The sequence below is a fragment of the Oncorhynchus clarkii genome, chromosome 13 (genome assembly GCF_045791955.1).
Source record: "Oncorhynchus clarkii lewisi isolate Uvic-CL-2024 chromosome 13, UVic_Ocla_1.0, whole genome shotgun sequence".
NCBI lineage: Eukaryota > Metazoa > Chordata > Actinopteri > Salmoniformes > Salmonidae > Oncorhynchus > Oncorhynchus clarkii.
In genome coordinates, this window is record NC_092159.1 from 46,987,544 (window position 1) to 47,014,518 (window position 26,975).

Sequence of the window (26,975 nt, forward strand, 5' to 3'; positions counted from 1 at the left end):
CAAAGTTGACCAGCTTATCTGTTCCAGGAACCCCTCAGATGGTGAGACTATGATGAAGCATGTAGTAAAATTCTCTCACCAGGGCCTGTATGGCAGTCTGGAGGGGGTATGCAAATTCTCTCCACCAGCCCCTTCAGCCTCTGCAGTGGACTCTCTCTGGCTGTGTCTGGGTCCCGTGTAGAGGCTGCTGTCTCCAGGGCCTCTGTTACTGCAGTCACAAGCTGCTCCAGATGAAGCAGGTACGGTGAGTCAAACATTTAACAAGGAACAGACATGGAACGAGACAGGAACAGCATCAGCAAACGAGTAACACAGGGAAAAAAATAAAATGAATGCAGCAGCAGGGAACAGAGCAGGGGAACTGATAAATATAGGGGAGGTAATAAACAGGTGAGTCCAATATTGCTGATGCGCGTGACGAGGAAAGACAGGTGTGCATAATAGATTGCAGGAGTGCGTGATGCAGGGAAGCCTGGCATCCTCAAGCGCCAAGGGTGGGAAGAGCAGGAGCAGACGTGACACTGTGAACACATCATTTAGGAATCACATATAATAGGACATACCTGCAGTGCATGATGCAGTATCTGGAGGGGGTACTTGGTCCCCAGGGCAGCCTGGAAGGCATGTTTGATCAGGGTGATGGAGGTGTCCCTCTGGGAGTGACAGACACCACTCAGCTGCTCAGAGACAGACATGAGCTCGGGAGGGACATTAACAATACCGTCCTAATACAGTCACACACACAAGTTATGATCACACACACACACACAACAAAGAGGAGAACAGTGGTTTGTGTTTAAATGTTTCAAGTTGGAGCGATGTTGAATGATTTAATCACGGATGGTCTGTGTTGACGTGCATAGTTTTGGAGTGATTGGTGGTGGTGGTCAAGCCCTGTTCTTCTCTCACTAGTCTTTGAAATGAGATACCTGGTGGAAATACAGTATAAGTGATGGTGTTACCTTTTGTATTGTTTAAACCAGGGCTCTCCAACCCTGTCCCTGGAGAACTACCCTCCTGTAGGTTTTTGATCCAACTCCAGTAACTATCCTGATTCAGTTTATCAACCAGCTGATTATTATAATCAGGTGTGCTAGATTAAGGTTGGAGTGAAAACCTACAGGATGGTAGTGTTGGAGAGATCTGGTTTAAACAATAGTGCCTCCATGTGGAAGAAAATGGAACTTGAATCAGGACAGTGACAAGTGACAGATGAAATGAGACCCAGACCAACAGGAAGGCTGTATATAGTCTAGGGTTCAATACCTGGCACCCTGAGCTCCTGCTGGATGAGGGAGAGCAGGTGTCGGCTGGCGCTGCAGCAGGGCTCTGGCCAGGACAGGAAACAGTGGAACACCTCACAGGCCTCCTGCAGCACCCCAGAGTCAGAGGAGAAGTGAGGGGTCTGAAACAGAGGAGAGATACTTACTGGATCATCTGAGAACTACGGTACATTGGACTGGACTGAGTCTGTCCTCACGTGGGTTTCTGGTCATGGTTGGTGGTGATGATGAGTTTCTGTGGTGTGGCGGTCTACTGTATCTGGGCTCACCTGCAGAAGAGTGGAAGAGAACAGGAGAGCCAGTGGGACCACCAGCTCATCCTGGGACTGTTCAAGAACCTACAGAATATAGAAATACATTACAGCTCCATTACAGCTCCATTACAGCTCCATTACAGCTACATTACAGTTACATTACAGCTCCATTACAGCTACATTACAACTCCATTACAGCTACATTACAGTTACATTACAGCTCCATTACAGCTCCATTACAGCTACATTACAGTTACATTACAGTTCCATTACAGCTCCATTACAGCTCCATTACAGTTACATTACAGCTCCATTACAGCTACAGTAAATTACACAGATGTAGAACAGTTCCTTACATGGAGAGCCATACCTCCCGTGTTTTCCTCAGAATCTGCTGCAGCTTGATGATGAAGTTTTGTGGATCTCTCTTCACTAGTTCCTCTAAACTACAGCGGTTTATGCACAGGCCAGCTAAACACACAGACAAACACACGATGTAGGACAAATATACTCTTACCTCCCCTTTCAGTATGAATGGTGGTCAAATCCCCCCAAAATCACACTGTGTACATAAAATTGACACTGTGCTGTCCATATTTAATACCAGTTTAAGGGGTTGTGTACAAATGTAAATTACTTATATCACATTACAAACTGGGTGGTTCCAGCCCTGAATGCTGATTGGCTGACAGCCGTGGTATATGAGATCGTATACCATGGGTATGACAAAACACTTACTTTTACTGCTCTAATTACATTGATAACCAGTTTATAATAGCAAAAAGGCACCTCAGGGGTTTGTGGTATATGGCCAATATACCACAGCTAATGGTTGTATCCAGGCATTCCGCGATGCGTCGTACGTAAGAACAGCCCTTGGCCATATATAGTGGCTTGCAAAGGTATTCACCCCCTTGGCATTTTTCCTATTTTGTTGCCTTACAACCTGGAATTAAAATAGATTTTGGGGGATTTGTATCATTTGATTTACACAACATGCCTACCACTTTGAAGATGCAAAATATTTTTTATTGTGAAACAAACAAGAAATAAGACAAAAAAATTAAAACATGAGCGTGCATAACTATTCACCCCCTCAAAGTCAATACTTTGAAGAGCCACCTTTTGCAGCAATTACAGCTGCAAGTCTCTTGGGGTATGTCTATATAAGCTTGACACATCTAGCCACTGGGATATTTGCCCATTCTTCAAGGCAAAACTGCTCCAACTCCTGCAAGTTGGATGGGTTCCTGCTGGTGTTCAGCAACCTTTAAGTCATACCACAGATTCTCAATTGGATTGAGGTCTGGGCTTTGATTAGGCCATTCCAAGACATTTAAATGTTTCCCCTTAAACAACGAGTGTTGCTTTAGCAGTATGCTTAGGGTCATTGTCCTGCTGGAAGGTGAACCTCCGTCCCAGTCTCAAATCTCTGGATGACTGAAACAGGTTTCCCTCAGGAATTTCCCTGTATTTAGCACCATCCATCATTCCTTCAATTCTGACCAGTTTCCCAGTCCCTGCCGATGAAAAACATCCCCACAGCATGATGCTGCCACCACGCTTCACTGTGGGGATGATTTTCTCGGGGTGATGAGAGGTGTTGGGTTTGTGTTTTCCTTGATGGCCAAAAAGCTCAATTTTAGTCTCATCTGACCAGAGTACCTTCTTCCACATGTTTGGGGAGTCTCCCACATGCATTTTGGCGAACACCAAACATGTTTGCTTATTTCTTTCTTTAAGCAATGGCTTTTTTTTGGTCACTCTTCCGTAAAGCCCAGTTCTGTGGAGTGTATGGCTTAAAGTGGTCCTATGGACAGATAATCCAATCTCCGCTGTGGAGCGTTGCAGCTTTTTCAAGGTTATATTTTGTCTCTTTGTTGCCTCTCTGATTAATGCCCTCCTTGCCTGCTCTATGAGTTTTGGTGGGCGGCCCTCTCTTGGCAGGCTTGTTGTAGTGCCATATTCTTTCAATTTTTTTAATAATGGATTTAACGGTGCTCCGTAGGATGTTCAAAGTTTCTGATATTTTTTTTATAACCCAACCCTGATCTGTACTTCTCCACAACTTTGTCCCTGGCCTGTTTGGAGAGCTCCTTGTTCTTCATGGTGCTGCTTGCCTGGTGTTGCCCCTTGCTTAGTGGTGTTGCAGACTCTGGGGCCTTTCAGAACAGGTGTATATATACTGAGATCATGTGACACTTAGATTGCACACAGGTGGACTTTATTTAACTAATTATGTGACTTCTGCAGTTAATTGGTTGTACCAGATCTTATTTTCGGGCTACTTAGCAAAGGGGGTGAACACATATGCACAAACCACTTTTCAATTTTTATTATTATTATTTTTTTTTAAACAAGTTATTTTTTAAATTTCACTTCACCAATTTGGATTATTTTGTGTATGTCCATTACATGAAATCCAAATAAAAATCAATTTAAATTACAGGTTGTAATGCAACAAAATAGGAAAAACGCCAAGGGGGGTGATTACTTTTGCAAGGCACTGTACCACACCCCCTCGTGCCTTATTGCTTGATTGTCACTCAGGAGTGCTGTGATAGAGCCTGATGCTTCATAGATTCATAGATTGTTCATTTTGAGTGACTTAGGCCCTAGAAATTCCCTAGAAATTATCAAAATGTCCTGTTTGACGTGTGACCTCTGTGTCACCTCATTCCTTTCCCGTTTGACTCATGGCGAAACTAGATGACCCAACATTTTAACACTGTTTCACAACAATGGGAGTATTTTTTATGAATGAAAATACAGATGAAAATACCACATTCATTACATTTCAGACGTGAAAGTGGTGAAATTTCACACTGATTAATCATATCCGGAGATTACATTTGGATTTTGAGATGACTGAACTTCCTTCTTAAGAGATGTGCTTTTCAAAGATCATTAGATCAGTAAATCTAAGTGATGAGGCTTACTGTTCCAGGGCTATGTGTTGGGAGAGCTGTGGCCCAGGCCATAAAGGCACCTGTCCACGGCGTGGTGCATACGGTCCTCTGTGTACGAGGTGTCCTCCATCTTAGATCATCTTCTGCAGAAGCATCACAGGATTTTCAGTAGTTGAACAACATTGGCGCTTTTTTCTTAATTACTTGCAACCACAAGTGTTTGTTCTGTGGATGACTAAAAGCTGTAATAAATAAATGGTGATGGAGAAGTCTATCAGAAAAGAACACTTCCATGTTTCAGCAGTGTGAACTCCCCTGGCTCTTTGTTAATCCACAGACTGATTGGGCATATATTAAATAAGAGCCTTAGGCCCAGAGTAAAGCTGCTGTGACCTCCCACACAGACCTGGGTCCCCATGGGGCTCTATATTTAGCCTGGAGGGTCTCTTTCTTCATGTGTGCAGACAGGAAGATGTCATTGTGAAGTACAGCTGGGGTCCAAAGACAGCCCTGCCTGAGATGAGATGAGATGTAAATAGGAAACTGAGGGTCACCTGTGGCAGAGCAAACAGGAAAAGAGCCTCCCTATTATGACTACTTGGAACGTGACTAAGGAAGCACTCCGAGGGTAAAGTTCATGAGATGAGGAGATATTTAGATGTAATGGCAGTTCAAGATCACTCTGAAACGGTTGTATAATTTCAGCCAGTAGTTTTGAAAATGATGCTAACGAACCAAAACGGGTCCCTGTTTTTTGTGTACTATGTCATCCAATTGTGTACGACATCATCTATTTCGTGTGATGTTAGGAATTGTGCAATTTGTATGATACAGTATCATACGAATTTAGCAATTTCTGTGATGTGTTACAAATCCAATTTGTGCAATATGTTACATATTTGTTGTGCTTAATCCCGGAAGTGCATCTTTAAGGCAGGAATGTGATGACATGGAATAATTAAAATACATTGCCCTACTCACCGAAACCTTTCCTGTGCACACGTACCATATTTACAGTTGTGTTGTGTGAACTTGATGGTAGCTTTCACGTATACTACATCACCAAAAGTATGTGGCCACCTGCTCATCAAACATCTAATTCCAAAATCATGGGCATTAATATAGAGTTGGTCCCCCCTCTGCTGCTATAACAGCCTCCACTCTTCTGCGAAGGCTTTCCACTAGATGTTGGAACATTGCTGCGGGGAATATCTTCCATCCAGCTACAAGAGCATTAGTGAGATCTGGCACTGCTATAGGGCGATTAGGTGTTCGATGGGGTTGAGGTCAGGGCTCTGTGCAGGCCAGTCAAGTTCTTCCACACCGATGTCGACAAAACATTTATGTATGGACCTTGTTTTGTGCACGGGGGAATTGTCATGCTGAAACTGGAAAGGACCTTCCCCCAACTGTTGCCACAAAGTTGGAAGCAAATAATCGTCTAGAATGTCATTGTATGCTGTAGCATTAAGATTTACCTTCATTGGCACTAAGGGGCCTAACCCGAACCATGAAAAACAGCCCCAGACCATTTTTCTTCATCCACCAAACTTTACAGTTTGTATCGTGCATTGGGGAAGGTAGTGTTCTCCTGCCATCCGCCAAGCCAATTAGTCCGTCGGTTGCCAGATGGTGAAGAGTGATTCATAACGCCAGAGAACGCATTTCCACTGCTCCGGAGTCTAATGACATGAGCTTTACACCACTCCAGACGACTTTTGGCATTACGCATGGTGATCTTAGGCTTGTGTGCGGCTGCTCAGCCATGGAAACACATTTCATGAAGCTCCCGACGAACAGTTATTGTGCTGAGGTTGCTTCTAGAGGCAGTTTGGAACTCAGTAGTGAGTGTTGCAACCCGAGGACAGACTATTTTTTTGTGTGGCCTACCACTTCGTGGCTGAGCCGTTGTTGCTCCTAGACGTTTCCACTTCACAATAACAGCACTTACAGTTTACCGGGGCAGCTCTAGCTGGGCAGAAATTTGATTAACTGACTTGTTGGAAAGGGGGCATCCAATGACGGTGCCACGTTGAAAGTCTCTGAGTTCTTCCGTAAGGTTATTCTACTGACAATTTTCTACTTTACATTACTGTACTGGCCCTGGCCAGACTTCCAACCTCAGCAGAGGAAGCAGGTGTCACCCTATTGTCACCCTGTGACATTGTTCCTGTAATCCATGGTGCCGGCCGGAGGACTCCCACATAACACAGGGACAACAACATTGTACTGGGAGCAAAAATAACTGAGTGTGTTTAAGCAACACCACGACGATCATTTTGTGACTTGGTTAAGACTGTTGTTGACAGATTGTGTGGATGGTATGTCGAAACTTTTTTATTTAACTAGGCAAGTCAGTTAAGACACTGTTCCTAGGCCGTCATTGAAAATAATAATTTGTTCTTAACTGACTTGCCTAGTTAAATAAAAAAGTTTAAAATAGGAGGTGTTTTAGCTATAACATTATGACTTTGTGGCTGTGGTAACTCGTGATGACCAGCAGTGGGTCAATTTCCGCAACAACTATAAGCGTTGAAGTGCGAGGCTCAATTGCACTGCTGTTTTGGTGCCCTGGCTAATACGCTGTGAACAGCGTGACGCGAACCCATGCACATGCGCTGTGTGTGATTGTTGGAGAGCGAAGTCTTGCATCTCGCTCCTCTCAATATCTGGCTTTTAACTAGATGGGATGCCGCTTTTCTCAGATTTGACTTTTCATAGCAGGTTAGGAGAATTTACGCGAAAGGTTAGGATAATTAACGTAGGATAATTATGTTAAGGTTAGGAAAAGGGTAAGGTTAGCTAAAAAATGTATTTAACAAAAGTTGTAATCCTTCTAGCCATGACCACATATCTGCTTGTGGCTACATCTTTTCGCTGAGTCTACCTTTAATGTTTTAATGTATGAAAAAAATTGACAACACAAAACTTTTTCAATATGGGAAAATGTGTGGAACATTTAAAGGGATGTGACATTGGTTTGCTTTTGGCTCATTATTTTCCATTTTCCCAAACAAGCGTTTACTGAGCTTCCGAGTAAACAACAAACAAACGCGGGCACAGTCAGCAGTACTGTCTCAAGGATGGATTAAAATTAATTCCTTTATCGTAACAGTACTTCCCGCCACCGCACGATGTCGCTGCTTGCGTGTAATTTACTGAAGTTTGGCGGGACGACTATCGTTAAATTTGAGGCAAATCTGATTCCAACGTATCCTACAGATGTACTTCAATAATACGGTTAAGGCTGAGATTAAACTTGTTGGATTGGCACTTTTGTGAGATTCAATGTAAACGTTTTTTTGTATTATTATTTATCAATTATACGGTCTTACCGGTTACAGGTGGTAACTTGAGAAGAACACTGAAGTTAGTCATTGGACCTGCCAGCTATGTGATCTTTGAATAATTCAAATAAGAAGAAAAAACATCCTAATATCATTGTTGTTTTAATAAGATGATGTAATAAGCTGAATACAAACATATTTCAAATACATTTGAGGGGAGGTATATTTATAATTTATTGTTACACACCAGTGGATGTCGTTGTTCTCTCTTTTAGCTCTGCGAGCATCTCCATATGACCTCAAGCTCTGCTGGATAACAGGGTCTCACGTCTCTGTTCAAACAGTGAGAGCGTCAGAAAGGGAATGGGACAGACAAGAGACAGAGGTAGACAGAGGTGTGACTGAGTGGAAGACAGAGTCAGGGAAGCTAATAGCGAGCTGGTCCTTCCAATTTATGTCTAGAAACCCAGAAAAGGCAAACTAGCGGTAGATTTTCGTGCGTAAAAAAAGAGAGTAGGCTGCCCTCTATATTCTTAAGTTTTACAACACTTCTCTTCCAGGCTGAACAGTTATTCGGAGGTAGTGTCCTCTGTGGAGTTTTCTTTGTCTCGTAAGATGATTTCATTCACATACATGTGCATGACTGTTTGTGTTTCATTTGTTTATGTGTGGAGAACAAAACACAGAAATGTACATAGGCTATTGATTTAATATTAACATGTGTGAATATTCTGCTTGTTTGTCTTCACCATGGATACTTTCAAATGTAGGCTAAATAGCATTTAAATATAGATGGTCACACACACACACACACACACACACACATATATATATATATAAATATATATATATTATTGGCTATTCATTGTGCAATGCATGATATGATAATGTTCCTCTAGATCTATGTAACAAACATCTTAAATATGTCTCTCTTTTTCTACGACTACATTTCAGCGCAAGTGACACTAAAGAGCACGGATTACAATGATAAGGATTTTAGAGGTTTGGGTCACCTCGGTGGCCATTTCTCTGCTGGTTAAGGGGGCTCTTGGAGGTTATGGGATGAGTATGTTTGCTGCCCAGTCGTCCCCTCCAGACCCATGCTATGATGAGAACGGCAACCCCCGGAGGTGCATCCCCGATTTCGTGAACTCTGCTTTCGGGAAGGACGTGCGCGTCTCCAGCACCTGTGGAACCCCGGCCTCAAGGTACTGCGTCGTGACCGAGAAGGGTGAGGAGAGGACTAGGGATTGCCACACCTGCGATCCAGGGGACCCAAAGAAAACTCATCCACCTGCGTATTTAACTGATTTGAACAACCCTCATAACCTCACCTGCTGGCAGTCAGAAAACTATGTCCAGTATCCTCAGAACGTCACGTTCACTTTGTCATTGGGTAAAAAATTTGAGGTCACCTATGTGAGCTTGCAGTTCTGTTCACCCCGACCCGAATCTATGGCTATCTTTAAGTCCATGGACTATGGCAAATCCTGGGTTCCTTTCCAATTCTACTCTACCCAGTGTAAGAAGATGTATAACAAGCAGAATAAGGCGGCAATTACCAAGCAGAACGAACAAGAGGCGATTTGCACAGATTCTCACACGGACATGCACCCGCTGACAGGTGGGCTCATTGCGTTCAGCACCTTGGATGGCAGACCCTCGGCGCACGACTTCGACAACTCTCCTGTGCTGCAGGACTGGGTGACAGCCACCGACATCAAGGTTACGTTCAGCCGACTGCACACGTTTGGGGATGAGAACGAGGACGACTCGGAGCTGGCTAGAGATTCCTACTTTTACGCGGTATCAGACCTGCAGGTTGGCGGGCGGTGCAAGTGCAACGGTCACGCTTCAAAGTGCGTTAAAGAAAGGGAAGGAAACCTGGTATGCGAGTGCAAGCACAACACCGCGGGGCCGGAGTGTGACAGGTGCAAACCTTTCCATTATGACCGTCCTTGGCAGCGCGCAACCGCAAGAGAGGCACACGAATGTGTTGGTAAGTCAGCTATTTACCTTAATAACTCAAAGTTTTGCGCTATAACGTATTTTTTCGAGATTTAAATGTACTTTCTAAATTGCAAGACTCATAATGATCTAAAGTATTTTGTGTGATTGCGCAGGTTTCTCATTATGCCTAGAAAAACGCATTTTACGCATAGTCTAACGCAGACCTGATTTGTTCATTATTCCGTTTCTTAAATTCAAATTCAATTTAAGCATCTCACATTGATCCAATATGAATTAGGCTTTGTAAACCACCGATTGTTTTGGCTAATTCGTTTGATTTAAATCGTTTAATTGTGTCAAATAAAACTGCATTCGTAAATTACACCAGTAAATTAATTACCCTGTTCAAATATGCCCTATTTGATAACGAATCAAAATGGCAAAACCACAGTAATTGTGAGGAGGGGATTTTATTCAGGTGTATCAACCAATTTAAAAAAAAGTCAGCATAATGTATATCAAATGTTGTCGCCTACAACCATCTTATTGTGTTAATGTAAAAAAATGGATTTTGTTAAAAATTATTTAATGATATGCTTTGAATTTAATAAAGTGAGGCCTGGTCCGTGTTTCAAACTTTGTTTTTATAACTCAAACCACCATACAAAAATGGAATGGCATAGTTAGTTTACAAACAGTTACCCACATAAAACCAAACGCTGATTAGCTAGCTACACATTGCAATGATTTATGCAAAACGTAAATCAAAACCAAAATACAGATTTTTGAAAAAATGTAACCACAATGTGTTGGCCTAATTACATTTTTAAAAACGTTGTTTTGTGATATAATATGTTACACTCATGTCAAAATGCACTGTAATAGCCTTGAATTAATTAACATTTAAATCTCCTCCTTTATCTTCATCCTCCTTTAAAAGTAATGGACAATGTTCAATTCATGAATTGAATAGTATTTCATCTCCTGAATTGACTGAGTTGACACCAACCATGCCAATGACACGTTTGGATTGTTTAGAACAACTCATCATAGATATAAGTATGTAACCACATAAATCATTGGAGAGTAAAATTGTTAGATATTGATATCAACAAATGGAAATACCCACCCCCCCAATTGTTTTATTTTTTTTTAACATGTCATCTTTGCACACTATCCATTTTGCATTTTGGAGGACATGAAAAACACATGATTACTGTGTAGTCTAAATGCTTTAACTAGGTTTATATTTTACTCTCAGAAATGATCCCTGAAAGAAAAGGCAAGAAATTAGTTTCCCCAAATGAAGTGCGGGTGCCCAAGTGCCTAATTGCAGTATGAGCAGCGTTTCCGACTGTAGTAGCAGTTCAATAGGAGGGAAACGTAGCTGCTGCAGAGATAGACCGCAGTGGCATGTTGTGTTTCCGACTGTAGTAGCAGTTCAATAGGAGGGAAACGTAGCTGCTGCAGAGATAGACCGCAGAGTTATGTTGTGTTTCCGACTGTAGTAGCAGTTCAATAGGAGGGAAACGTAGCTGCTGCAGAGATAGACCGCAGAGTTATGTTGTGTTTCCGACTGTAGTAGCAGTTCAATAGGAGGGAAACGTAGCTGCTGCAGAGATAGACCGCAGAGTTATGTTGTGTTTCTGACTGTAGTAGCAGTTCAATAGGAGGGAAACGTAGCTGCTGCAGAGATAGACCGCAGAGTTATGTTGTGTTTCTGACTGTAGTAGCAGTTCAATAGGAGGGAAACGTAGCTGCTGCAGCGATAGACCGCAGAGTTATGTTGTGTTTCCGACTGTAGTAGCAGTTCAATTGGAGGGAAACGTAGCTGCTGCAGAGATAGACCGCAGAGGCATGTTGTGTTTCCGACTGTAGTAGCAGTTCAATAGGAGGGAAACGTAGCTGCTGCAGAGATAGACCGCAGAGTTATGTTGTGTTTCCGACTGTAGAAGCAGTTCAATAGGAGGGAAATGTTTCCGCTTTAGAGATAGACCGCAGAGTTATGTTGTGTTTCCGACTGTAGTAGCAGTTCAATAGGAGGGAAACGTAGCTGCTGCAGCGATAGACCGCAGAGGCATGTTGTGTTTCTGTAAGCAGGTGCTTTTTACCAGATTGGATGGGCGATTAAGCTGGTTTTATTGGCATTTTTGGCACATAGAGAATAAACTGCCACTTTGGGCTAAGTCAACTATTCAGAGAGGGACAAAACATGAGGTACTTTGAAACCAGAACTAAGTTTAATTCCATCAATAGAGTATATTTTTCAACAGATCTGGGTGCTTGTATCAACAGTACCACACAGCATATACACAGAACCACACAGAACAAACCTCATCTACAGTGAAACAAAACCTGGAAAAGAAACAAGTTCTGACACTGCCATTGTTTGTTCAATGACACAGAACAAGTGAACAAGTTGTTCCCCTTGCCCTCTGCATTTTGCCTGTGCAGGGCCAGCATGTCAGTGTGTTTTACTAAAACAAAAGGTTGTCACTTGTGGCATCCATCATGCTGTTAGAATGAGGCCCCTTTCACCACCTCACTTTCTTTGTCAGCAGTGTCATTAGATAAAGCGTCAGAACAGGCAGAATAAGCATGCAGTCCAAGGGAAGGGAAGGGAATAATAAGGGTGGCTTGACACCTCGTTGTGTGGAATGGGCGAGGGAGGCTGTTATTCACTGGGCTACAGCCCAGCTCAGTGGTCTGGCTAAAGGGGCTCAGAATGGCTGCTGCTAATGATCTTTCTGGGATTCCGGTTGGCCCCTGATTTTGAGTACTATCAGAAAGACAGAGAGAGAGGTTGAAAGATAGAGAGAGAAGTGGAGAGACAGAGGTAGAAAAACAGAGAGAGTGGTGGAGAGACAGAGAGATGGAAAGACAGAGCGAGAGGAGGAGAAACTGAGAGAAGTGGAGAGACAGAGAAGTTGAGAGAGAGAAGTGGAGAGACAGAGAGAGAGGTGGAGAGAGAGAGAGAGAGAGATATGGAGAGAGAGAGAGAGAAGTAGAGACAGAGAGAAGTGGAGAGATAGAGAGAGGTGGAGAGAGAGAGAGAAGTAGAGACAGAGAGAAGTGGAGAGAGAGGTGGAGCGAGAGATGGGGAGAGAGAGAAGTGGAGAGAGAGGGAAGTGGAGAGAGAGAGAGAGATAGGTGGAGAGAAAGAGCTAAGTGGGGAGACAGAAAGTGAGGTGGAGAGACAGCGATAAGTGGGGAGACAGAAAGAGGTGGAGAGACAGAGAGACGTGGGGAGACAGAAAGAGGTGGAGAGACAGATAAGTGGGGAGACAGAAAGAGGTGGAGAGACAGAAAGTGAGGTGGAGAGACAGAGAGAAGTGGGGAGACAGAAAGAGGTGGAGAGACAGAGAGAAGTGGAGAGACAGAGAGAAGTGGAGAGACAGAGAGAAGTGGAGAGACAGAGAGAGGTGGAGAGACAGAAAGAGGTGGAGAGACAGAAAGAGAGGTGGAGAGACAGAGAGAAGTGGAGAGACAGAGAGAAGTGGAGAGACAGAGAGAGGTGGAGAGACAGAGAGAAGTGGAGAGACAGAGAGAAGTGGAGAGACAGAGAGAAGTGGAGAGACAGAGAGAGGTGGAGAGAGAGAAGTGGAGAGATAGAGAGAAGTGGAGAGAGAAAGAGGTGGAGAGACAGAGAGAGGTGGAGAGACAGAGAGAAGTGGAGAGAGAAAGAGGTGGAGAGACAGAGAGAGAGGTGGATAGACAGAGAGAAGTGGAGAGACAGAGAGAAGTGGAGAGACAGAGAGAAGTGGAGAGACAGAAAGAAGTGGAGAGACAGAGAGAAGTGGAGAGACAGAGAGAAGTGGAGAGACAGAGAGAGGTGGAGAGACAGAGAGAAGTGGAGAGACAGAGAGAAGTGGAGAGACAGAGAGAAGTGGAGAGACAGAGAAGTGGAGAGACAGAAAGAGAGGTGGAGAGACAGAGAGTGAGGTGGAGAGAGAGAAGTGGAGAGACAGAGAGAGAGCTAGAAAGATAGACAGACAGTGATGGAGAGACAGAGAGATGGAGAGAGAGAGGTGTAAAGAGAGAAGTGGAGAGAAAGAGAGAGATGTGGATATGGGTGAGTAGTTGGCTACACTGCAGGTGCTGCACTGTGGAAGTAAAACAATATCCATTTCCCATGTGGCTTTGCATGCGGGGAGGCCATCATATTTAGTGGAAATGCATTCTTATTGGTAGCCGTTACCCTCTCATTGCATTCCCATCCAATGATGTGGCATGCAAAGCAAGTTAGTTCATTTAAACCAAATTAAAATCTTCCTGATTTGATTTGCCTTTCATTTTGCGTCTTAGATGCTATGAGAAAATACATCTCCATGATCAGCTTAATCTGTTGCCACCACACCCCCAAAGGCCAGTGATTGGTTTATCATTGAAGAGATAAAGGAAGGAGATAAATACACACAGAGAATTGGCTCCTCCCCTGACCCTCAGGTTTTCTCTTCCAGAAGAGGCACATCTCTTAAATTCATCCCAGCTGCTTTGTATTCCAACCATGCACAGCGTAGCATTGACCCTTTCGCGTCAGACCTACTCTCCTCACTTCGTTGACTGATGGGGTGTGAAGGAAACTGTGGGAAAGACTTGCCTGCCAAGTGGCTTTTGAGGCTAGTTGAAAATGGTAGCCTTAGTCACTCATACGTGTAATTTTGCACTTGTTCAATTTGAACTTTGTTTTGAACAGAGGTTAAATGCAACGCTATTATTTCATTGAGATGGGGCTTTGACCTTACCGGGCTTTTACAGTTGTGGAGCATTTGTGCATCCAAGCCTAGTTCTTGATTTCATGTTCTCCTCTTTAATGTATGTTATAGGCTTTTGGCCCACTGATGTAGAGGGAGAGTTGGAAAGTTCCTGCCAAGGCCTGGTAATTCAGCATGGCCTTCTTTTCTCTCTGAGCTGGGATTCTCTGGCAGAGGGGTAGTATCAGTCACTTGCCACTGGCTCCTCTGCCATGTTTGACCTGTTGCCTTACACAGATCTCTGCATGTGTCTAACCCCCCTAAACTATCAACATAACAAAGAGCCTGTCACAAAGAACCAGAGAGAGAAAGCAATTGAAAAGAAACTGTCCAACCCCCTGGTTTATAGTACATATTACAGAAAGGACAAAAGTGAATTTACATGTAGATTGAAAGAGGATACAAACGACGCATGGCATGCACCTGTATTCCCTTTTTGACAAACCTATGAAACAGCCACACTCTCTCACAAGATGCTCTTTCCCCCTCTAATTGTTATCAGCATGTTTTGTACGCTGTTGAAAGTATTTGGCAGCTATCGAACAGAAACAGAAGTCATTCTTGGTTTGGACTGACATGTCTACCACCTACAGGGATGTTGAATTAGATGGGATTATATCAATATCCCACAGGCTCTCCTCCCGGGCGGTCCAGCACATACTTGTGTTGGACCAACACTAAAAATAGCGCCAAAGTGTGCTGAATCTTTATGTGAGCTCTTAAATCACCACGAAAGCCCACTGGATTGCATTCACAATGTCTCAAAAGGAAACAGTTTAGAGAGAGCATTTTTAAAGTAGAAGTTCATGTTCTACTGCAGAGGTTGTTCAGTCAAAAGACCCTGTTATAGAACACAGAGCTTTGTTTAAACTGTGATATCTCTGGTTGAGCTATCCCACCTGTCTGGTAAAAAGTGAAGAGGAGACAGGCTCTAACAAATCCCAGACCTCTGCTTTGACCGCATGTTGACGAGGCCTTCACTACGTGTGCAGCAGCTCAGTGAGTCTCTCTGCAGGCCTGTTCTTTCTCCATGTGGCTGACTGGGACCATTGACATTGACAGCTCAGTTCTTTCTCCATGTAGCTGACTAGGACCATTGACATTGTTTCTGCTGACTCCAGTCCGGCTGTCTTCCCCTGGGCTGCCAGGCTGGGTCGAGGCCGGGGCTGCCCACCATCTGGGTCTCATTCCGCTTCCTTTGTAGCCCATGTGACAGGAAAAATAACTTCTTGAAAAGATGATGTCATAGATGTTCTTGTAGAGGAACTCTTCGGCCCCAAGCAGCCATCATCTACTGCCAGGGGTTAGGTCCATCTGGATTTGGTGACCTGTTTGTAGGTTTTGATTTTTCAAGTTATTAATCCCTATTTTGAATAGTTTTATATGATTGTTATTTATATTATGTTAATAACCTTTATTTAGTCTGTTTTAACAAATACTTTGTTGGTTAAGGAATATAGCACATTAAGTGAAAGTATATTGGAGCAAATAACCACTGAAATGCTTTCACTTTATTGAATTACTTGTTTTGTATGGATAGTTACTTGTTTTGTATGGATAGTTACTTGTTTTGTATGGATAGTTACTTGTTTTGTATGGATAATTACTTGTTTTGTATGGATAGTTACTTGTTTTGTATGGATAGTTACTTGTTTTGTATGGATAGTTACTTGTTTTGTATGGATAGTTACTTGTTTTGTATGGATAATTACTTGTTTTGTATGGATAGTTACTTGTTTTGTATGAATAGTTATTTGTTTTGTATGGATAGTTACTTGTTTTGTATGGATAATTACTTGTTTTGTATGGATAGTTACTCGTTTTGTATGGATAGTTACTTGTTTTCATAGAATACAGTGTATATTCGTGAACACAACTATCAAAGAAAGGTCTCATGGGCTGAAAGAATGCACCATTCAATTATGGGTACCAAGCAACAGGTAATTTGCCATGCAGACCTAAATTTGCCATGCAGACCTTTAAATAAATGTTTTTTGAATGAAAGAGAAAAATAACCAATAAAATAAAACAAGTACAGTGGGGCAAAAAAGTATTTAGTCAGCCACCAATTGTGCAAGTTCTCCCACTTAAAAAGATGAGAGAGGCCTGTAATTTTCATCATAGGTACACTTCAACTATGACAGACAAAATGAGAAAGAAAATGGCTTTTTTGTTTGTAGGTGACCAAATACTTATTTTCCACCATAATTTGCAAATAAATTCATTAAAAATCCTACAATGTGATTTTCTGGATTTTTTTCCCTCATTTTGTCTGTCATAGTTGAAGTGTACCTATGATTAAAATTACAGGCCTCTCTCATCTTTTTAAGTGGGAGAACTTGCACAATTGGTGGCTGACTAAATACTTTTTTGCCCCAGTGTACATGCAGGAGAGCTTTTTGAGCAGTTAATCGGAAGCAGGTGGGTTGCAGCCAGGTCAGTATTGGGAGTCTCTCAACAGACAGATGAAAACTCAGACACCTTTAAACGCCAGTTAGACTGCACTTAGACTAAAATCATATCATTAGGCCCATGTGAAACCATGAGTATAGAGCACAGTGCCAGGGGGGAAATATGTACATTGTTTGGCCTTTGTGATTCTTTAAGGAAAAATTATGGTCTGCGCGTTTGTAGAGACACACTGTATATTTTAAAAAACTGTCAAATTTGCAGTCTTAAGAAAATTAAAGAATCTGCGGTCAATATCAGGAGTTCTAAAGGGCCACACGATGGACCTCTATGCTAAAAAGGTAATGAATAGCAGTACATTTGGGCTGTTACTCATTCCAAAACATCCCCAGACTAATTCTGTTCCGTAACTGAAGTGGAAACTACAGTGTATCTCCATATGGTGGGCCTGCAGGACAGTCCTTTTGGCACATCAGCCTGTGTGGCTCTGGTGAGCTGGGAGGTTTCACTGTATACAGGGAGACTAAAAAACAAAGACCTATATTTCTGAGATCTCAAAATCCAAGCTCTGGTGGAATCCAGTGTCCTCTGGGCAAATGCTTCATGTTTCTTGGGATTTTGTTTTGTTGAGCTTATAATTGAAGACAGACATGAACGTAGAGCCAAAGAGGCTTTACTCTGCCTTTTAAGACAATAGAGAAAATATTCTATGGCTATGTTGTGGACGGCGGTTTGGAGAGGTGGCCCTCAACATTTGGAAGGAAATGGTAGCTTTGGTTTAGGATTCCTTTTCTCTTGACTCTGACGTCAGACGACCATGAGGGGTCATTTCACACTGCTTCAGTGTGCCAGAGGACATACAGGTCCAGTCTCTGTTTATCTGGGTGGGCACTCTCCTCTCTTCAGGATCTGAAACAGTCAAGGCATTGTCTAGTGTTACTAATACGTGATAACTGCTGACAAGTGCTGCAATATACAGTACATATCACAGGTCATATTATGAATGCTTGAGGTGCTGTATCACAAGCCTAGAGGACATTGTAGAGACTGTATAATTCAGAGATCTCACAGTGAAAACGGAGACAGGTGGGTCTGGCAACTAAATGGAACAGCTGCACACGTTGCTAATCTGTGACCTCATTGTCTCTATGGGGTAACCATGCTGCGGTACATTAGTGATGCTGGGGGGTGGCTTAAATAAATACAGGTTTAAATATACAAGGGTTCTCAATGGTCAACAGAGGAGAGGGAGCACACTGGTAGAGTTGGGAGTCTGTCTTCTATATATCCATCCTGTGTATGCATATAAACTGTCCCCCAGAATAAAATCTGCAGTCTTGTAATTCCAAAGTAGAGAACAGGGGGATGTGGAGGATGGAGAGGGATTACATAGTGTTACACTGTTTGCTAGATGGTATTATCTTCTAGTGTCTGAAGAGAAGCCGAGGAAGAGATTGCCACTTCTGTCAAAACAAGCAAATATGCAATATTTATTTCTGTTGATAACCGTGTGTGATGGAATGAATGTGTATTAGTTTGTTTATCTGTGGGTGTTGTTTGGGTGTATCTGTTGACATAGGCATGGGAACCTGATGTGTGTGAGTGTGTTTGCGTGTTTAACCTACATGGGTTTAACCTCCGCCACCCTCTGCCCGTCTGGGCTGCCACGGCAGTGGCAACAGGACCACCTAGTTTGAGTGTGAGCGCATGGAGCCCCTACGCGGTGCTGGAGCTGGGGAGTCTGGGAATGATTAATGGCCCAGTGAAATGACACGCTCCGCGCACCACCGCTCAGCTACAGACCCCCCACCAGCTCCCCCACTGTGCTGCCACCCAACACAGCCAGTACTGGGACGTTACCACCCGCTGCCCACACACACACACACACACGCACACACACACTTCCCTGTGTAATGGCATGGCTGGTTATCGCAATTACCCTATTACCTCAGCATTGTGAAACTCCCAGTAGAAGCCGAGCTAACGGCTCTTGGGTGATGCCATCCTCCCTGCTGTTATGTGGATACAGGACCTTTTAAACTAATAGACAAAAACAACAAATGGCAACTAGCTCTATTATGGCTGAACGAAGGCTTGACTCATTATAATCTGAGACAGTCAGCAGGAGGCTTTTCATTTTCACCATGTAGTTTGCGTCAGAGCTAAGGAGTTTTCCAGCAACTGTTGCTTTTACACCAACAAACTGGACCAACCAGTCGAAGTAACAATGTTTGACTGATCCATACTGTTGAATGGTAGTGCTGTATCAACACTCAAATCATTTCCGCTGGAAAACGTGTCTTCAGATACAACAAAGCTTGTGTAGCGTCTAATTGTAAAACATATCTCTGTTCAGTTCACATGTGCAGACTTCAGCAACTCTTCTCGTCCTCCTCATTAAAAAACACTTCTCTCCAGAACGACTTCAGCGACTCTTCTCGTCCTTCTCATTAGAAACTACTTCTCAGAACAACTTCAGCGACTCTTCTCGTCCTCCTCATTAGAAACTACTTCTCAGAACAACTTCAGTGACTCTTCTCCTCCTCCTCATTAGAAACTACTTCTCAGAACAACTTCAGTGACTCTTCTCCTCCTCCTCATTAGAAACTACTTCTCAGAACAACTTCAGTGACTCTTCTCGTCCTCCTCATTAGAAACTACTTCTCAGAACAACTTCAGCGACTCTTCTCGTCGTCCTCATTAAAAACCAGTTCTCTCCAGAACATTGTAAAACAAACAAACAGCAGACCCAATCACCGCCGTGATAAGGAAATGGAGTTGTTCTCACTTTTATTTATTTGTCCAAATAACTTCTGCTTGGGCCTCTCCAAGGGTCTTCAGTACTTTTAAATTGATTTCAGTCACCCCCGACACAACATGTCTTTCTCCCATACCCCAGTGACCAATTCCTTTCTCCGAATAAGGAACCACTTAGTGGATTTAGGGGGAAATCCAGGGGGATAAATAGCAGTAGGATATAATCAGTAGGTCTTGAGGACAATGGCTACCAGACCCCCCTCCTTCCCCACAGAACTGTAAATATCCCAGGGTTCCATCTGCTTCGAGAAGTAAAAACCTGGGGATTCATCAATCGCACTCCTCCTCCTCCTCCTGCTGCTGTGCTGTGTGGAGCAGATCTCTGTTCTGTTGGCTCCTGGAGCATGGAACCCTGCACAGGCAGAGGATTACGCAGCCTTTCATACGTCTTCCAGTGCTGGAGAAGATGGATGAAAACCAGGGAGGCTGTCATATACTCTGGGCAGGGAACCAGCACTTGCCTGGAGTCATGGTCATTCCACACACCCCAAACCCTCAGGCGTTACTTTCTCCCACTCCTGCTGGTCCAAACCCACAGGCAGAGATAACATCCTCCCTGCCATGCTGATGTCTTGGGTGATGAACACTGAGTGTACACGTGTGCGTGTTTGTGTGTGCATATAATGTGTGTGCATGGGGTTGGTGAGATGATGGGGCCCTCTTTTCACAACCCTTTTCTTTATGCAAAATTGTTTATTTTCCAAGATATTGAGCTTTGTTTCTTCAGGATAGTGAGTTTGAGATAGGGTATCTGGTTTCCTCATAAACGGGTGGGAAATGGAATGAGCTAAGAGGCCCAATAACAAACAGAGACCAAAGCCCAAGTTAGATTACGCTGTGATGTAACAATGGCAGAGTCTTGGCTCTGTAACACAATGTTTTGAACTTCAAGAGTGACATTTCCTCAACACGTATCAAACCCAAAATGGTGGACCTGACCCATCCCATCAACAGATGGAGATGATTCAAAGGAGACACGACCATTTTTATAGGTCACAGCAACTTCCAGGCCACAACCTCAATGTCCATGTTCAAATCACAATGAACACAGTAAATAAAACAGTGGCCAGTAGCTTCAGAAGGGTTTCCTCTCCGTATCTCAGGGAATTGCATAAATTACACCAAACCCTTAAAGTTAACATGTCGTATACACACTGCATTCCAGTTTAAATTACCCCCACAATGATCATTAACTAGCCTTGGTTGACTTTTAAGCTTATTTTATTGTTTCATTCTAGGTTTGGCTTCTCACCTAAGAGCAGTTTCTTTAATGACGCTAAGTTTGTCTTGGTCTCCAATCACTCACAACTGACAGACAAATCAACATAACAAGCCTGTAGCATATAGTGTTACAGTGAAACACATATTGGAACTGTCTGATCTGAATAAGTCATTGTGAAAAGCCAGACAGTTCTGTGATATCTTATCTGGAGACAAGTTGATAATTCTGACCTAAGTGAAAGTGACAGAAATGACAGACATCAATGTGATGAAATGTATTGGATTAAACTGGATCTGACAGTGATTTGAACCAGACGGTTAAAACGTAAAGGTTAGATTGGTGTATTTTCTATCTGGCTCAGGACGTAGTTACTGTAGGTTCATTGGGTTCCTTAAGATAACAATACGTTGGCGTGCAGAAGGAGGAACCCTGCCTTTTCCTCTCCAGCCCAATTCCATCTCCTGAAAGCCACCTAGCAACCAGAACAAACTTTGGGACTTTGGTGAAATTAGTATGAAATAACACAACTCACATTGACTTCTCAGTGTTTCCACGAAAACAATCATTAACAATTATTCCATAACATTTTCTTTTCTCTCGCCAGAATGGAACTGCTCAGTCCCTTTTCCCAAGGCAAGCTGGGAAAAGGGCTCAAACATTTCCTCATTTACCTCACATTATGAGCTTTCCACCTGTTTTGATTAATAGAGAAAGCTTAACAAGCCATGAAAAGGAAAGCCTCCAACAACACTGGGATAAGGACCTTTAATGATCCTCTGATTATTGAGAAATAAAATGGCTGGCCTGACAATCGAAAACACAAAACATATTTGAGAGAGATTTTAACATCGGGAGTTTGCGTGGTTATAAATGAGCCCATGGAGAGAAGGGGAGAAAAGCCCAATAAACATGTCAGGGTTACGATGGATCATCGTTTATGATTTACAGCACAGTGAATTTCTGCTCGCTCGCTACCCACCACGGGGGAGACCGTGTGGAGGGCGCGTGTGGCAGAACGCTAAAACAATCCTCCCCGCGCTGTGGGGAGGATTGGACTGGAGCCCACCGCACCGCAGCCCCTCAAAATCCCAGAGTGCCCAGGGCAGGAGATGTTCACTGCAAGCTTTCCAGTATATCTCCTCTGGTCTGGAGACTGAATGAATGAGAGACTCCCCTCTGACCACACACTTCACCACACCAGAGCCTGTTTACATTCTGATCGCTGACACCTCCAGACTCAGGACATGGAAGAAGAAGAAGAAGAAAGGTGAAAGGGACCTAAGCCAGGGTATGACAGAGGCTGTGTGTAGATGTTGTGTTCATGGATGTGCAGAATTAATTAATCTCCTGATCTGCATTGGCTGTTGTGGACCTTCGTTGCCCCCCTCTATGTCATGCCCACCTCACCACTACCTGAAGTTATTTTCACGCCCAGTAAATTACCCTGACGAAAGGTCCCCACTGTGGAGCTGCTGCATTCCAATAAAGCAGCGTAGAGGCTTGTTAACATCCACCAAGGACAGGGAAATCATGGGGGGAGGAATGGAAGGCAATGAAGGATGATGACATCTGCACCAGGAGAGGGTCTCTCCCTGGAACATGACCGCATGGATCTCAGAAGGAAAGTCTCAGAGATGAGATGAGGAGTGGATGAGCTATAATGCCGCACATCTGTTGAACTGCCTGTCTAAAACCTGTGTATCGTCAGCATTGCACTAATCATTTCATGATCTTGACTCAGTAATAGTAAATTAACTAAATTATGTGACTGACTTGTGACCATATATATATATATATATATATATTGTGCTGCGTTGGGCCTGGTGTAGTGGATGTTGCTATATACATTTAGAGTAAATCAAGAAAACTTGAGCCGTACCTCTCATCAACTGACCATTGTGAAAGTTCAGGAAGAGTGTAAACTTTGCTTATTGAGCTTAGTAAGCAAGGATTTTACATCACCTCTCTCATAAACTCAAAGAAATAAACCTGGGGAAGGAAAGGAACAGCCTCCCTGTCAGTTGGTTTCTTCACTTACACACTGGATGTAATACAGTACAGTTATGAAAATAAACACCTACGCAGACAAAATATAGACAAATAAACCAGAAATTATTCATAAGATGATTACATCACCTATATTTTATTTAACTAGGCAAGTCAGTTAAGAACAAATTCTTATTTACAATGACGGCCTACCCCGGCCAAACCCGGACGATGCTGGGCCAATTGTGCACCGCCCTATGGGACTCCCAATCACAACCGGTTGCGATACAGCCTGGAATTGAACCAGGGTCTGCAGTGACACCCCTAGCACTAAGATGCAGTGCCTTAGACCGCTGCGCCAGCACTGAGGTATATTTCATGCTGGCGTGTTTCCTCACCGGTGCTGTACAGTACATAGGCTAAAGAGGAAATGCACCCCAGAGACCCGTCAAACCGACATCCCCCCCCCCCCCATATACACTTGTTTATTTTCTCCCACCGCCTAGCAGCTCATGACACCACAGGATGCTCTGCCACTAGCACGTCAGCCTGATACTTTAATTGGAAATGTTATAGGCCAATGTTTTCCCACATTGACCGCCCAGGCAGCAGCGGAGTTCACATAAGTCACAATTATCCTTAGTGCGGCCGCTAACATCTAATGCACACGCTAAGTCTTAGCGACCTTTATCATTCATAAGTAGCTCCCCGGAGGTGATGAGGACTCCTGACCGTGGGGACCTGGAGTGTTTAAATAGAGCGTGACTCATTCAGACCAGAGGCCATGAGAACAGGTCTGTGGATTGGGAGAGTAGCAGTTTGATTGGGCTCTGTTGATAGGGAGATCATTTCCACTGAGGTGTTCTCCTGCCTGCTCTCGTCCTGTTCCCAGCCCTGTGCAGGCAGGATAAATGGACTGAGATATGTTGCTCATTATATATTATTATTCACAAGACATGGTGTATTATCATTGGCACCACAACTAGTTGTTGAGGGGAGGGAGCAGAGCTCTCTGGCTATTACTGATTGCACAATTATATAATTTTGCTGTTCCATAGTGTCAGGTCTTTTTTTCTTGTAGTTAAGGGTTAAGGGTTGTGATACAAATCAAATCAAATCAAATGTATTTGTATAGCCCTTCGTACATCAGCTGATATCTCAAAGTGCTGTACAGAAACCCAGCCTAAAACCCCAAACAGCAAGCAATGCAGGTGTAGAAGCACGGTGGCTAGGAAAAACTCCCCAGAAAGACCAACACCTAGGAGGAACCAGGCTATGTGGGGTGGCCAGTGGGGTGGCCAGTTCTCTTCTGGCTGTGCCGGGTGGAGATTATAACAGAACATGGCCAAGATGTTCAAATGTTCATAAATGACCAGCATGGTCAAATAATAATAATCACAGGCAGAACAGTTGAAACTGGAGCAGCAGCACGGCCAGGTGGACTGGGGACAGCAAGGAGTCATCATGCAGGGTAGTCCTGAGGCATGGTCCTAGGGCTCAGGTCCTCCGAGAGAGAGAAAGAAAGAGAGAATTAGAGAGAGCATACTTAAATTCACACAGGACACCAGATAGGACAGGAGAAGTACTCCAGATATAACAAACTGACCCTAGCCCCCCGACACATAAACTACTGCAGCATAAATACTGGAGGTTGAGACAGGAGGGGTCAGGAGACACTGTGGCCCCATCCGATGACACCCCCGGACAGGGCCAAACAGGAAGGATATAACCCCACCCACTTTGCCAAAGCACAGCCCCCACACCACTAGAGGGATATCTTCAACCACCAACTTACCATCCTGAGACAAGGCCGAGTATAGCCCACAAAGATCTCCACCACGGCACAACCCAAGGGGGGGCGCCAACCCAGACATGAAGATCACATCAGTGACTCAACCCACTCAAGTGACGTACTAGGGACAGTATGAAAGAGCCCTAGTAAGCCAGTGACTCAGCCCCTGTAATAGGGTTAGAGGCAGAGAATCCCAGTGGAAAGAGGGGAACCGGCCAGGCAGAGACAGCAAGGGCGGTTCGTTGCTCCAGAGCCTTTCCGTTCACCTTCACACTCCTGGGCCAGACTACACTCAATCATATGACCCACTGAAGAGATGAGTCTTCAGTAAAGACTTAAAGGTTGAGACCGAGTTTGCGTCTCTCACATGGGTAGGCAGACCATTCCATAAAAATGGAGCTCTATAGGAGAAAGCCCTGCCTCCAGCTGTTTTCTTAGAAATTCTAGGGACAATTAGGAGGCCTGCGTCTTGTGACCGTAGCGTACGTGTAGGTATGTACGGCAGGACCAAATCAGAGAGATAGGTAGGAGCAAGCTTTGTAGGTTAGCAGTAAAACCTTGAAATCAGCCCTTGCCTTGACATGAAGCCAGTGTAGGGAGGCTAGCACTGGAGTAATATGATCAAATTTTTTGGTTCTCGTCAGGATTCTAGCAGCCGTATTTAGCACTAACTGAAGTTTATTTAGTGCTTTATCCGGCTTTATACAGATTAGTCTCTGTGGGTTCATGTGTAGATGATGTGCGGTTCCACCTGAGCTATTCTAAAAGGACAAGGCGGCATACCATACAGTAGCTATGCCTTTTTAACTGATAACACGAGCAAAGGAGTACTTGGGAAAGATGGCTAACACAAACATTATCATTGAGATCAACAATGGTTTTTGAGAGGCTTCCAATGAACTCTCAGACAACATGGATCCAACCCCAACTTCTCCATGGTTATGACATCTTGTGTGCAGTAGACTGGCATCGTTTAGGCCAATTAACAACTGGTTTTGACAGTGGCACCAGTCACCACCCATCAAACTGGATACATTAGCATTCACTAATGTTACATTAGATTAGCTAATGTTATGCTCAGAACAGGAGAAACACGGTTTAATTCTGCCTTCGTTCTTAAAGCACGGCTTGGCCTGACATTGGGTGGCTGTTTTTGTTGAGACGCCACGTGCCCGGTCGCCAGGCAACCGCTCTGTTTTACGAGGAGTTACTCACACAAAAGCAGGGGAGGTCTGATTGCTCAGCTAATTGATCTCCGCCAGAGATCACAGAGCTGCGCTCGTAAAAAGAGAGCGCTCCCCATGACATCACTGCGTAGCGAGGCGGAGGGGAGATGCCTTCCCAAACTGCCTCTGTGTGAGAGAGAGCCCACAGGGAGAGAGGGGTAGGGTGTCCCACTGAGATGGGGAGCAGGGAGAGAACACACACACTGCTATTAAACCTGCGTTAGTAGTGGGAAATGGGAGCCCATTAGGGAGGCTTTGTTGTTGCTAAACACGGCCACAAGGGTTGGTGGTGTAAAGGAGATCCTATTAGTCCTCAGGCACACAGTGCTGCTCAACATACTTCACTTCTGACATTTTGCTGCCAGGCCAAAGGGCCTTTACAAAGGAGTTTTCTGGAACATAGAAATTACCAGGTCAAAGGGCCTTTATAAAGGAGTTTTCTGGAACATAGAAATTACCAGGTCAAAGGGCCTTTATAAAGGAGTTTTCTGGAACATAGAAATTACCAGGTCAAAGGGCCTTTATAAAGGAGTTTTCTGGAACATAGAAATTTGGGCCACTTGATCTAGGACGCATAGGACAAGTGTTTTTCAGACTTTCAGTAAAACACAATGTACAGTCATTTAGAGTGCACGTTCTCATTATGGTACACTATCATAGTCAGGGTCTTTCATGGTGTTATAAACATTAAACATTTGTGTTGTACTATACCGCAAAGTTTAGGCAGTCTGATTCTTTTCATGACCATTTAGCGGCTCCTGAAGTTTACGTTTACCTTCAGTAGCAGGTCTTTAACATTCTTCGTGTTGTATTCTCTTGGCAAGAGTGATAGCTTAAAGCTGGAAGGTTATCCTTGGGAGTTTTCCCTATAAGCTTACACTCTGACTTGGTTTAAGGCAAGCAGTTACTGATAAAATCAGCATTTACCTTTCGGAAGACTCAAATGGGCTAAGCGTTTTGACCCATGCATTGGCCTTTGACATAAGAGGATGCTTGGGTCCTTGGGTTGAATGGAAAAGCATCAGAATCAAACACCATTTCATAACACAGAAATACATTTCATTAGCCTGGCTTATCTCTTCCATC

General features: G+C 43.7%; 1 protein-coding gene across 1 annotated transcript in view; it reads left to right on the forward strand.

The window, feature by feature from the left end:
- The first annotated feature begins 8,015 nt into the window (after positions 1–8,015).
- The window catches only part of LOC139364919 (netrin-1-like), a 43,059-nt gene continuing 24,099 nt past the window's right edge, over positions 8,016–26,975 (forward strand). The window contains exons 1-2 of the mRNA XM_071102144.1: positions 8,016–8,343; positions 8,688–9,732. Coding sequence (XP_070958245.1) covers positions 8,718–9,732 — 1,015 coding nt within the window. The 5' untranslated portion in view covers positions 8,016–8,343; positions 8,688–8,717. The remainder of the gene's footprint in view (positions 8,344–8,687; positions 9,733–26,975) is intronic.